Here is a 14436-nt window from a genome sequence, read left to right as displayed (position 1 = left end):
ATCCAGGTCAAATATAAAAGCGCACGCACGCACGCACGCACGCACGCACGCACGCACGCACGCAGAACAATCTGCTCCTGAATTTACTGTAATACATTTGACAGTTCTTCTCTTTGCTGAGTTTGTTTTTTGCTTTAGTGATTCATATCTCATCTTCCTGTCCTCATAAATATTTCATGCCACCAAACCTCCAACAATAGGCTTTCAACATGAAATAATGATGTTATTGCAGAACACTTACTGGACGTACTCTTAGGTCTGGTGGTGCTTTCTTTGTGAACATGATGGGGTTTTAGGCTAGAACCAAGATCAGATCTGGTTGGCCTAGCAACAGACTAGCCAATCACAATCAGAGCACTCATTCCTCCAGGCTATGGGAGGTAAATCAGCAAATCTGTGATGAGAGGGAGTGTGTGTGTATATACAGTATATGTTTTTGGTATCAGATATTGAAGTCGTAGTTTCCTGGATTGTGGCGTCATTGGCCACCAAATACTGTGTAACACCGCACCAAATACTGTGTAACACCGCACCATGATCTAATGTAAACTTGTGAATGCAAACTTCACTTTATGGGATGAGAGCGACAGGCGTGAATCTATTTTGCGTCCGAGCATAGACGAGGTAATGCCCTGCCTGCCTCTGATTGGCCTACCGACACTGCCCGTCTTGACTGTCCTCCGAGACACGAGGTTACTCCGTGGTGAGAAATAATACAAGGGAATGACAGCTTGGTACGCGCTAGAAGAGGCAAACTAATATTGTTTGCTTTGATTAAATAATTGATTGAACACGTACGTTGTACTATGATTTGATTTGGGTGTGTTCTAAATAAAGTGTTAGTGTTGATTATCGTGTATTAATCTAATTATAGTAAACTAATACTATTATACTAAAAAGGATAAAGATGAAGGGAAAAGAGACCTTTTTACAGTACAATAATGTTTCAAATTTACACATACAAAATAAATAAATTACACAATAATCAACACAAACACTTTATTTAGAACACAATCAAATCATATTACGGCATACATGTTCAATCAATTATTCCATCAAAGCAAACGGCATAAACAATATTAGTTTGCTTCTTCTACAAAAATAAAAGTTACAAGTTGGTGTTCTCTTGTATCATACCATACTTCCCACCAGGACAGTCAAGACGAGCAGTGTCGGTAGGCCAATCAGAGGCAGGCGGGGCGTTACCATGTCTATGCTCAGATGCAAAATAGATTCACGCGAGCGACAGGGAGACAGCTGGCAGCATCAGAGATTGAAGGAAGAGAAAGAACATCCGCACACTAGTTTCTAGAGCTTCGAGACTTAGTTTATTTAGAGGCAACAAATTGCAACGTTTCGACCTACTATGTCTTCATCAGGCAAATATGAGAGAGATTGAAGTCGTGATGTCAAATATCAGAGATTGTAGTCGTGGTTCCATGACTTGAGAGGGCCGGTAACAGAATCGCATAGGCCACCAAATCTGGTGTACTATTGTACCGATAATCAACTAAATCGATGAGTCTGATTAACCACTTAAGCACTATATTATACTTCATTGTACAATGGTGACAGGCAAAAATAGCCGAACTTTAAGCCCACCATTCTACATTTTACTTTTTTTTTTACTTTGTTAAATATTACTGTCTGGGACAATTTAAGATGGACATTTCACATCCGGAAATTCACATTCACAAACAATACCACTATGCCTCTAACAAAGTGCCCACAGTTTCACACAGTGGCCATACCACTTCCAACCTATATACCAAGTGTGACCCAGTTTTGTTTTTCTTGTCAAGTTTGCAGGCTTTAGGACTCGAGTATCTGCATTACTGTTGAGGGAACACGGCAACCAACTCTAAAAGGATGCTGGGTCCATTATGGAAAACATGAAAAGAAAGGGGGAATGAAATGCCAAAATGCATTTCTGAATTTGATCACTGGAGATGGAAATTTAAGTGAATAGATCCTGGCCTTGATAGAGTAACACAGTAACATATTTTCATCCTTAAATGATAACTAGGTCATGGTTGATGTATACGAACACATTCACAGTCACACACATATCTCACAAAGAATGGATCTCTGCCTCACAGTCTGAGCAATGCAGTTCATTTTTGTAAATCTTTCTCTGTTTTTCCTGTCAGGGGAGCTACTAGCAGATACTAGCACGTGGGTGTTAGTATCTGCTTCGTATTCAACTCTGTGTTTGTGAACCTTTTGTATTGGCAGGATTGCATAGGGAGACAGTTTTTACTTTTCTTGACCTCAGAACCTGCAAGATGTGTGCAGCTCATTAAAAAGGGACACTGTTGCCCTTCTTTATGCTGCGTTCAAAACACACGGGCCGGGCAGACGCAAAGATGCAGCAGCTATTAGCGTCTGATTTGCTTCGTAGCTTCACGTCGCTGGCTTCCATTGACAATGAATGGTAGACTACGTTGATGCGGTTGCCCGTGTGAATGCAACATTACTGTATTTTTCACTTTCTCAGAGAAGAGTAACACGATTTTGGTCCGAAGGAGAAAATGACAAAGGTGACATAATCAAATTCCCCAATATCTCCTGGAGATTTGGAAATACAATTAATATCTCTTTTTGTGTCATCTCACATTCTGTCTTCTGAGTTTGTTTTTCCTCTGGTCTCTGTCAAAGTTACCATTACCAGTGAGATCTTCTGCATTTATCCTAAAAACAACTATGAGCAGTGAGCAGCCATTCTACGGCACTTGGGGAGCAATTCAGGGTTAAGAGTCTTGCTCAGGGACACACATCGACACATTGCTGGCCTGGCCTGGAATCGTACCTACTAACTACCATCTCAAACACGTGATGTGTTTGAGGCAGTTGAGAGATTACTCGAAAATAGATCTCCTATTTTCGGCTAAGAGATTTGGTGTAGAGGGGGGAAAAAGACGGAGCTGACCCTGGACAACTAAGTATTAGTTTACTTAGAATAGAGTGTTAACCAGTGCCTTCTCTCCTGGTCTCTCCAGGGGCTGCACAGAAGAGTGTGAGATGAAGACCATGGAGCAGAAGCCGGAACTTGAGCCCATGGCGGCAGGTTACCGTCCGTCCCCACGCCCCCCAGCCTGGCGATGGGACAGCCCGCCCATGCCCCCGGGGCTTCACAGTGCCCCCACCCCGCAACGCTGGACCCCTATGGGCCCTCCACCTCCTCCACTGCCCCGCTCTCACAAAACCCTGGTGCCCGTTCCATACAGGGAACCACAGCACCTCAACTCTAAGAGGTGAGACCCCAGACAACCATGGCTCTATTATTTTCCAGTGCCTTACCCGTTGCCATTAGCCGGTGCCTGCAAATTACGGGCAGGGCAGCTTGCACTGTCCCTAAGGTATTTTGGGGCCGCACTACCTGCTATCCATTATGCCGACTCAGTTATTTACTCCTGGAGGTGTGGCCGTGGGCGTGTTGGTATGGTTCCCCAAAATATCTATTTTGTCAACATACCTTTCGGAAAGGGCATAGCGGATTGTAAAAGCACCCGTAATGCCAAATTTGTTTGGTAGAGCGCGCGCCTGCAATGGACATGTCTTCTCCACGCATCTCTGTGATTCAGATTTTCGTGTGTGTGTGTGTGTGTGTGTGTGTGTGTGTGTGTGTGTGTGTGTGTGTGTGTGTGTGTGTGTGTGTGTGTGTGTGTGTGTGTGTGTGTGTGTGTGTGTGTGTGTGTGTGTGTGTGTGTGTGTGTGTGTGTGTGTGTGTGTGTGTGTGTGTGTGTGTGTGTGTGTGTGTGTGTGTGTGTGTGTGTGTGTGTGTGTGTGTTCCGTTGGGTGCTCGTTCATCCGTTTTATCCGTCTCCTCCTCTCTGTCATCTCTCAGGCCAGTCAGCTACCCCGAGAACCACTACAGCTTGTCACCTGTGGGGGGCGAAAGAGTGCTGCCCTACAGGAACCCCTCAGCCAGCTTCTCGTCGCCCTCCTCTGGGCTGGTGGGCCTCACCACCATGGGACCGCCCATAATCACCCCAGGCCCCTTTGTACGATACAAAGCCTCACCTGACAGGTGCGTGATCTATGTGTGGTCTTTCTCCTTTGTCTGTGAGCAACTTTCCTCCTCTCTGATCTTGATCATAGTATTTATAATGCATTAGATTAGATGATAAGTATGTATTCCTAGAATTATTGTGATGGTTCTGGTGTGTGTTATTTTAGTCTTTCTGTTTTTGTGCTGCTGGGATATTAACATCCTGCTCAACCCGACGAACGTGTTTAGTCAACTGCCGTAACGAAGCAACGAATAACGCCTCAACCAATCATCTCAACACCTCAACCACACACACGCGCACACACGCGCGCGCGTGCGCGCACAAACACACACTCTTTTCTTTTCTTTAACCTTTATTTATTCATTCAGGGAAGTCAGTTGAGAGCAAGCTCTCTTTTTCAATAACGCCCTGATTACAGTACACATAACATACAATATAAATAATAAATACATTACAGGATAAGAAACAGTTTAGAGTGAGCAAGTACAGCTGGATCTCAAATGGATCCTTACAAGTCTTTTAAAACGTTCAAGTGAAATCAAAATTTTCAGAGGATTGCGTGTTTAGATTCACGGTGTAATCACCACACACACACACACACACACACACACACACACACACACACACACACACACACACACACACACACTGTCGTTTATGGCACTGATTCTTATTTTAGTTGGTTTTGGCTTAATCCTCCTGTATTTAACTTCTTTTGTTGTGTTAAACACAAATCATCTCTTCCGGGGATCCCTGGCACCAAAACGTTTTCAGATGGGGGTCTGTCGCCAAATACATATCAATTTGGGGGGTCCTTGACATGAAACCATTTGAGAACCACTGCACCATCTAATCTACACTGTCTAATAATGTGAAGGTATGGTCCAGGGCAGCGCCCCCTGGTGGCCTATGAGGCGCACCTCAACGTAGACATCACTTCCAGTGGAGAGTCCTCAGGTTTCACCAGCCAGGAGAGCACCATGGAGCGCTGTAAAACAGGTACGTGCGCACACACACACACACACACACACACACACACACACACACACACACACACACACACACACACACACACACACACACCCCAGTGTATTTCCCAGTCTTGTTCATGAGTGTGGTGTAGGGAAAATCAGCTTGAGAATCGGAGCAGTAGAAGCGGTATTGCAGTCACTGTATTGCACTGTTGTGACGGAAAGAGAGCTGAGCCAGAAGGCAAAGCTCTCGTTATACCAAGCATTCTTACTTCCTAGTCTCACCTATGGTCATGAAGTGTGGGTCATGACCGAAAGAATAAGATTGAAAATGAGTTTCGGCTGGCCTCTCTTAGAGTTCAGTCAAGGAAGGAGCCGCTGCTCCTTCACTTGGAAAGGAGCCAGCTTAGGTGGTTGGGACATCTAGTACGGATGCCTCCCGAGCGTCTCCCTAGGGATGGACATCTAGTACGGATGCCTCCCGAGCGTCTCCCTAGGGATGGACATCTAGTACGGATGCCTCCCGAGCGTCTCCCTAGGGATGGACATCTAGTACGGATGCCTCCCGAGCGTCTCCCTAGGGATGGACATCTAGTACGGATGCCTCCCGAGCGTCTCCCTAGGGATGGACATCTAGTACGGATGCCTCCCGAGCGTCTCCCTAGGGATGGACATCTAGTACGGATGCCTCCCGAGCGTCTCCCTAGGGATGGACATCTAGTACGGATGCCTCCCGAGCGTCTCCCTAGGGATGGACATCTAGTACGGATGCCTCCCGAGCGTCTCCCTAGGGATGGACATCTAGTACGGATGCCTCCCGAGCGTCTCCCTAGGGATGGACATCTAGTACGGATGCCTCCTGAGCGTCTCCCTAGGGATGGACATCTAGTACGGATGCCTCCTGAGCGTCTCCCTAGGGATGGAACTGCTCATTTAACCCATTTAGGCCTGACGTCGAAATTAAAAGAAAATCTTCTAAATCCTCCAGTTTTCTGAAATAAATATTTTCACGATTTTTCAAAAATAGCAGACCTACAAGCTCGTGGCGCGCTATGAGCTTGTAGATCTGCTATTTTTCAATAGCTAAATTGCAACATAATGTTTAAAACACCAAAAGGGGTTCCCGCCCAAAATGGGTTAAACTAGTTTTAAAGGACATTTTCTACACCTTGCATATACATCTTCTATTCAGTTATGAGTATTCAGTATTCACAGACATGTCTTTGTATTTTAATGGCATCAAAATGAAAACTGATACATTGTTCTTTTTCTAATTTATGTATTTGTTATTATAAAAATGGAAACAAATACAAAACAAATCAGGAATTGCAACCGAGTACACATGAACTATTACATACTACATGGATTATGAATTTGGACTGGAAATGCTTTTAGATTACATACATTGTGCAACCAAATGCATCTCTCACCTGACTTTTGACTGATTTGGCCTTTAGCTATCTCCAATTTGTCTTCGGTACATTTGCACATTTTAGGTGCAATCTAGACACAGAGTGTGTAGTTGTTCCTTAGTAGCTTTAGTCATGATTTCTCCACCACTTTATCGCCTATCACCAAATGTAATTAGCGTACTGTACTAGATTTCATGCTTTTGTGCATGTAAAGTGTTCCAAGTGTTAATCCTCTTTGCCTACCATGGAATGTAGAATGTGATTTGCTTTAATCCTGTGTGTGTGTGTGTGTGTGTGTGTGTGTGTGTGTGTGTGTGTGTGTGTGTGTGTGTGTGTGTGTGTGTGTGTGTGTGTGTGTGTGTGTGTGTGTGTGTGTGTGTGTGTGTGTGTGTGTGTGTGTGTGTGTGTGTGTGTGTGTGTGTGTGTGTGTGTGTGTGTGTGTGTGTGTGTTTCTAGAGCCCCTCTGGCATGTTCCAGTATCATCGTCTCGAGGGCTCGCTGGAGGAGGGGGACAGAGGAGACCTGCCAGACAGGACGTCCCAGGGAAGGATTCTCCAAACAGACACTCAAAGGTTAGACAAATCTCTGCTCTCTCCTCTGACCTCCCAGTATCCAGTGGCTCTAATGTCTTATACACACTGTATAATCAGTCACACACTACATTTCTACCAACCGTTACATTCGTGTCTTTACATTGTAAACGTTTAGTTGACTCTTGTATTCAGAGTGCTTTACAATGATTGCAATTGTCGAATATGAATATAAGTAGCAGCTTATATTAACCCATTTAGACCCATGATATATATATATATATATATTTATATAAATAATACAAAAATTGGTTCCTGGATTTAAAGGTACAACAACGAGTTTGAGTACAAGTGTGAGTCGGTGAGGAGGAAAGCAGATTAAAGTCAGCATTAATTCTCTGTCCTTCATTTTGTGTGTGTGTGTGTGTGTGTGTGTGTGTGTGTGTGTGTGTGTGTGTGTGTGTGTGTGCAGGGCGAGACGCAGTACTCCAGTCACTCCAGCAGTAACACCCTGTCCAGTAACGCCTCCAGCGGCCACAGCGACGAGCGCTGGTTTGACGGAGGGCCCGGAGGAGAACGAGGAGGTGGTGGTGGTAGTGGCGGTGGCGGTTGCCATGGCGACCCCGCAGAGCCTGACGCGGACCACCTCAACAAGGGGGGATCGAGCGACAGTGGCATCGACGCACCCGTGACCCACTATGGCCACAATCGTCATGCCACCGCTCCCAACAACCAGTCACACAAGCCCGCACACTGCTCTGCGTCTTACGCCGGCCTCCAGGAACTGCCTGCAGGGCGGAGCGGCGGAGCGGAAGTGAGGAGGCGGGAGTCGTCGCCCATCATACCCGCCCCGACCAATCACACCAAAGGATACCGGACCAAGACGTTTCCGCCGCCCGGCTCCAGTGCTGATAAAATGGATTCATTCAAACCCAGGTAGGAGAAGGACTGTCTCAGTCTGACTGAGTAGTATTGTAGGGGTGTGTCTCTATATTATACAGACTCAATCCTACAATACCTCTTCAGCCACACCATTTAAAGGGATGAGAGAGGAAATGAATGACAGAAAGGAGAAACCATGTAAAAGAATGTAAAGCTGAAGCTTTACTTACTCTTGTATGGACACCACCTTCATCCTACTGCCTAAATCCTTCTGGAACATACAGACCAGCTGCTGTACTGGTGGGCTTTTTATGACCCTTCCCCCATCATAAATGTACACTCATTCTTGAAACAAACACACACACACACACACACACACACACACACACACACACACACACACACACACACACACACACACACACACACACGCACCCTGATCCCGTGCTCTGTAGGATTAAAGGATTGCGTGTTTAGATTCACGGTGTCATCACCTCACTCATCATAGTGTATCCTTGCAGGCTGGGACAAGACTATCACTGCACAGTGGATTATTATAGAGCTGTAACTTAGACACTATAGGAGACCGATGAATAAATACAGGTATGATGCAATTTGTGCTTTGGAAAATAATGTGGAAGTAAATAGTTTGAGGATTGTCTGAAGGTCTGGATTGATGCATGCAGTGTTGCACATGTATGCATTTCTGATGCTGAGATACCATAATAGTTGGATGTTTTAGTAGATATTTCTTGTTTCCATTTGAACTGTGCTGGTGTCACCAGTTGGTGTGGTGCTTCTTGGGCATTTGTTACAGTTCGGCTGTTAACAACATGGTAAGCAATTTGAGTTGTTCTGCTGTATTCTGGGTGTATTCTTGTTGATGGAAAGTGCTGTAAGATACAGCTAGGTAAACAAATGAGTGGTTGCAAAATCAATAAATCATCTTTCTGTCATAATAGTAAATTATAATGAGCAAACAAAATAACACTTGTTAATATCGTAGAAAGTGGAAGAGGTAACTAACTGAGCATGTATCAGGGTTTGCACACATTTTGGAAAAATCTTGAGAACGTTTTAATGCAAATTTCAAGTCATGGAAAATGACAGAATACCACAGTTCAAATGTCCTCGATAATTAATCTGATTCTTTCCTGGGAGATTTTCTGTGCATATTCTGCACAACAAAAGTGTTGACTGCAAATCATGAAGTAGGAATCAGTAGTATAGAAATTAGGAATATTTTTCTAATTGATTAATCTGTCACTTAATTAATTGATTAATCTGTCACTTTTGATTATTCTATTAATTGTACTATTGATGTTGACATTAAAATAAGGTAATCGAGTACAACGTGATTCTTAAATTTGCTTATGCATCATTTACCCAGCAGTAAAAAACAACTTTAAGTTTATAACAAAGTTTGGTAAAGTTGTAGATAAACAGAGGACCATGGTTGTCTGTTCTTGACTCTTAACTCGTAGCCCGCCTTTGGCCAATTGGTCTTTTATAGTGCTTATGATGGAATGAGTCGTGATGCTACTTGATGTTGTCAACAGCAATGGCGTGCCCCATCTTGAACTGCGCACGCATCCGGGAACGGGGGAAAATGGCAGTACGAGGTGAATGAATTAATTAATCCTGGTGGACAAATGGTTAAGTCAGTTTCAGTGTTTGAAACAATGTGAGGTTTATTTACAATTCCTATGCCCATGCTGTCTGGTAGTTACCAATGCAGCAGTTTTAACTTGATATGTTTGGATGAGAATAAGCAGGTTGAGACTTCATATTGACCATGGTCACACTGTGGCCATTTTGCTCTCTTACCACCCTGTAAGAGAGAATTCGTGTCTATGATCAAAAATGGTTTCTTATGTTGTCGATAAGCAAAGCAGTCTTTCTGTAATCTTTGTATTGATGCTGTGTGTGTGTGTGTGTGTGTGTGTGTGTGTGTGCGTGTGTGTGCGTGCCCCCTCTCAGGGCCTGCTATACTCCCCAGGGTTACAAGACCCCTGTGGCTGAGAAAACACGGCCTGTACGCACCTCCACCACACCCACCTCTGCTCATCTCTCCACCACCCCTCTCTCCAGCTCTGCCCCGAAGTCCTTTTATGGCAAGAGCAGACAGAATGCCTGGCAACCTGAAGATAACGGCCCATCACCTTCAACCACCACAACATCCAGCTCTGATGGCAACAGTACCAAGAAGTGAGTTGGACGTTAAAGAGTTTAATTATAGTACTTTTTCAGTGCAGCACTTTCTGTGGAACTATTATTGTTATTTAACCATGATTTCAACTCTCTATTGTTGATTACAAGAATGACAATAGCGTGGCAGAAGTATTTAGAAATTAATGGAAATCAAAACATCACACAAACAGTAAAACAATGTCAATTAGGGGTCAGTGTAGGGCGCTTTCACACCCAAAGTTCACTTGGAAAGTCCGGACCAAGGACCAAATATTTGCATTTTGATTTTGGTCTGTTTAGTGTTCACACAGGACTTTGTAAAGTGAACCAAATATGTAAACAAACCACACGTGGACATGTTAAGAAAACCAAATGGTGAAAAAAAAGAAAAGAGGTAATTTTACGATTGAGGGAAAAAGAACATGAGGGGAAATCACTGTCTACAATTTTTGGGCACAACCTTCAGTCACACAGAGAGAGAAGATAACAGCAACATGGAACGACAGCAACAACTTGCTATTGCATTCATTCTTAATAATTATTTTATATATTAAAGCCAAATAAGAGCAACAGATGAACAGAGGAGCAGGTGTTTGAACAATAATGTGCTTGCTGCATGCAATTCACAAGAGACGTATATCCTACAACAAGGTATCCCCGATAAAAAGGACATTTCTTCCACGTGTGCAACTTTTGCACACATGGAATGCAATTACATGTCATATGGTTTAAACTTGAAGCCGTGCTGGTCAGTTAGTATTGAGCTTCAAGTCAGAACAGCTCCGCTGCAGCTAATTGAGTTGCCCTTTGCTATAGTGATGTAATCAATTAATCATTTGGGACCACCTGTGTTTTATTTAACATTTTAAATGGCTTGCATGTCTTGCATACTCTGACATTCGTCTTGAAGTTGTCACCATTGGCTCTTTCTCTATACGTGCGGCCGTGCACTAGAGCGAGACAGGATGATTTTAAATATTTCTGTGTCTCTCCCATAGAGCTAAAATATATCGGGTCTCTCCGATATATTATGCATATTACGCACGCACGCACGCACGCACGCACGCACGCACGCACGCACGCACGCACGCACGCACACACACACACACACACACACACACACACACACACACACACACACACACACACACACACACACACACACACACACACACACACACACACACACACACACACACACACACACACACACATTATATTTTATGACAGATTCTGACAGAAAAGAGGAGGGGACACAAGTTGAAAGAAACCTCTCTCTCGCATTGAAGTCACATGCATCGCATGCATTCATGATGTAGGCTTCGTCATAACTTTGCATGGTGGCGCATGCTTAAAATGAACAGATCTACAAGCTTACATCCTGTACCGTACATACCATTCCGTGTCGATAACTTGTACATCTGTTATTTTTGCTCATGTGAACCTTGTACGCTGCCATTACATGGATGCGGGTCTAGTGGTCTACTATTACAATCAGCTGACAGCTGTCATATCAATAGTGATCCCCGTAAAAAAGACATGCTTTTAGAACTAATTATTAATGCAACCTCACAACTGCCGACGCCCAAGGGCTATTTGCCTATTTGGCTAATGCCTCACTGTCATGTTTTGTATCTTCAGGCAGGTGGACCTGAATTCTAAGAATGTGTTTGGGCAGCCTCGTCTCCGAGCATCCCTACGGGACCTGCGGTCTCCGCGGCGGACATACAAGAGCACTGTTGAAGATGACCTGAAGAAGCTGATCATCATGGACAACCCCGGAGACATGCCAACACAAAGAGATACGGTGAGGAGGGAGCACAAAACACAATGAATTGTAAAATAATTGTATTGAATTATGAACGAATTTTCTCTGATCAGAAAATGTACACTCAAGACTCAACTGTCCACTCACTCGTCTCACTCTCTCCGTACCATAGTCCCCGCCCAGACGCACCTTGCAGCGTACATTCTCCGATGAGTCCTTGTGCAGCGGGCGCAGGGATGCCAGCTTCGCAACTTCTGAGAATCAGAGCACGGCCAACGACGTGCTTTTCACCTGCACTCTGCCCACACGACGACACGGTCTGTCTGCAAACCACATGCAGAACAAGAAAGGTGGGTTGAGAAATGCACTATTGGTTCATGGTTATAAGACATGTAGAAATAGAGATTCATGATGAATATTCGCTGCCGAGATCGAGGCTTCATTCATTAAGAACATTAGTCTGCCAAAGGTCATTCTTAGTGGAGCCAAGAACCTTTTTTTGTCATCTTGCCCAGTATTGCCAAGATGAATTACAACTATTCTGTATGTAGTTGCAAATGTATCTCTTTGTTAATTATTTTGTAACTTTAATGGTTAATATAGCATGCACCATCTAATTACTGTACTCTCTCTCGATTCCTCTCTCTCAGTCCCTCTGTCGGCGTCTGAGCTGTCCCTTACAGAGGTGAGGGACAAGGTTCCCCCTTTGCGAAGGTTGGACCCAGGGCTGATGCCACTTCCAGACACAGCCTGTGGCCTGGAGTGGTCCAGTCTGGTCAGTGCAGCTAAAGCCTTTGAAGGTGAGTGTTGGGGAACTATAAGTAATGTAAAAGGAATATAAAATACAAGTGGAAGCAATGTAGACATAGATGTAATTTAAACTTTCTCATCGCGCTAATGTTATGATTTGGGTTTTCTTTTTGTGCTTCAATGACACATGCATTGTTTTTGGTTCTCTCTCAATTTTAGTGGTCAATCGCAGGAACCAAGAAAAACTAGTACTTAACTTAAGTTAACCTGTATTTATCCTACCTCATGTCGAAGCTGTTGTGCATTAGCCGTTTGTACATACAATCAATTTAAATTAGCTGCACACTTCCAACCTTCACGGTACAAGAAATATCCAAACTTTTGATGAGACCGTTGTTGTTGGGTTTTTTTTTTTTTTTTTTTTTTTTACTTTAAAAAAATATATATACATTGCAGTGGTTGGGCATAAAGAAGACAAACATGTTCCACTCACTGTAAAATTATCTTTCTGTGATCAAATAAACCTTTCATGAAGGCTCTCAGTGTTGGGATCGGTTACATTCACTTTAATTCTCACAAAACACCTTAAAACCCTGTATCTCACCATCAAAACACCTTAAAACCCTGTATCTCACCATCAAAACACCTTAAAACCCTGTATCTCACCATCAAACCCCCTTGAGGATTTGATATTGTTGCTGTCAGGTGGAAACCTCATATGTCCAAAACTGTTTTCTTTTTTTCAGAATTAATTTATTTTTGCAGAAATAGCATATTATTTTGAGCTTGTAGATCGGCTATTTATGACAAAGGGATCTGGAGATAATAGGTTTCTGCCAGACGGCAATGATATGCCATGTTAACTGCTGGATGCATTGTGTCGGTTTTGTGGTTAATATAAGGCATGTCATGTCATACCTTCTCCGCTTGTGTCACACGACACTCCTGGGAAAGAGAGCGGGATCTGGGCTAATTTCTATGCCCAGCAGATGCCCCCCCACCATCCCTCCGTCCCTAGTGTCTCCTGCCCCGCAACCACAAAGTCCTTCACAGAAGGCCAGAACAACAGATCAACATGTGAATGTGATCTAGGGCCTTCATTGCTGCTGAGACAAACTAGGCAGCACCTTATTGTGTAATTAGGCTTATTGCTCATGGGACACCAGACATTTTTTTAAATAAACGACGAAGAAGCTTTGTGAAAGTAACTGTGTGTGTTTGTGTGTGTGTGTGTGTGTGTGTGTCAGTTCAAAGAGCAGTATCCCTGTTTTCACTGAATGAGCCACAGGTTGGAGGTCCAGACATGAGGCCAGTTATCAGTCCAGTCCTCTTCCAGACACCGCAGACCCCACGCACCACCCCCACCTTCAGTGGGTAAGTCATTACAATATTGCTAATTCAATTCAGGCAGCTGAAGTCCACTTAATTGGACACAAGGGAGTTGGCATTACAGGCAAAAATGGTTGAAATGGTTTTGTTTCCTTGCCTGCCTCATGGTGTTCTGCTGCATCAATGTTGCCACCTTGTGGTTAGTTGCAGTACTGTCTACAGTTGACTTGTGTTCAACAAGAAAGTTGTGCCTTGTGCACGTCCCAAAACATAATTATTGCTAAATCTGTCGTACATCACAGGTACAACAATGTGTCAGACAAACAATTTGGCCTTGACCTGTGTCCATGTGTTTAACCCTTGTATTATTAAGGCATTTAGTGTCTGTATCCTGGCCTGACAGTTTCTGTATCCAGAAATGGCTTGCTGAAGGGAAACTGTTAAAACAGAGGAACAGTGCAAGGCCTTGTTGAGCACATTGAATTAATGTATGTTGTATGTTTTCAGTGATGAGGTCCCTAACGATCTTTCAGGGCGTCTCTACCACCTGGAGGTGATGCTGCAACAGCTGAACACTGACCTGGAAAAAGT

The 14436-nt window shown here is 43.8% G+C and overlaps 1 protein-coding gene across 4 annotated transcripts in view; it reads left to right on the top strand.

Annotated features, from left to right (window-relative positions):
- The window catches only part of sipa1l3 (signal-induced proliferation-associated 1 like 3), a 74971-nt gene that overhangs the window by 56667 nt on the left and 3868 nt on the right, over positions 1 to 14436 (top strand). The window contains exons 13-24 of one of the 4 annotated variants that reach the window (XM_079514196.1): positions 3000 to 3254; positions 3848 to 4030; positions 4891 to 5012; positions 6853 to 6968; positions 7399 to 7862; positions 9368 to 9430; positions 9789 to 10016; positions 11640 to 11805; positions 11939 to 12116; positions 12417 to 12566; positions 13764 to 13890; positions 14353 to 14434. In XM_079514196.1, coding sequence (XP_079370322.1) covers positions 3000 to 3254; positions 3848 to 4030; positions 4891 to 5012; positions 6853 to 6968; positions 7399 to 7862; positions 9368 to 9430; positions 9789 to 10016; positions 11640 to 11805; positions 11939 to 12116; positions 12417 to 12566; positions 13764 to 13890; positions 14353 to 14434 — 2134 coding nt within the window. The remainder of the gene's footprint in view (positions 1 to 2999; positions 3255 to 3847; positions 4031 to 4890; positions 5013 to 6852; positions 6969 to 7398; positions 7863 to 9367; positions 9431 to 9788; positions 10017 to 11639; positions 11806 to 11938; positions 12117 to 12416; positions 12567 to 13763; positions 13891 to 14352; positions 14435 to 14436) is intronic. The other 3 variants (XM_079514199.1, XM_079514198.1, XM_079514197.1) reach the window with 3 other exon arrangements.

Source organism: Electrona antarctica (genome assembly GCF_951216825.1).
Source record: "Electrona antarctica genome assembly, chromosome: 11".
NCBI lineage: Eukaryota > Metazoa > Chordata > Actinopteri > Myctophiformes > Myctophidae > Electrona > Electrona antarctica.
This window is presented reverse-complemented; position numbering and strand designations above follow the sequence as displayed.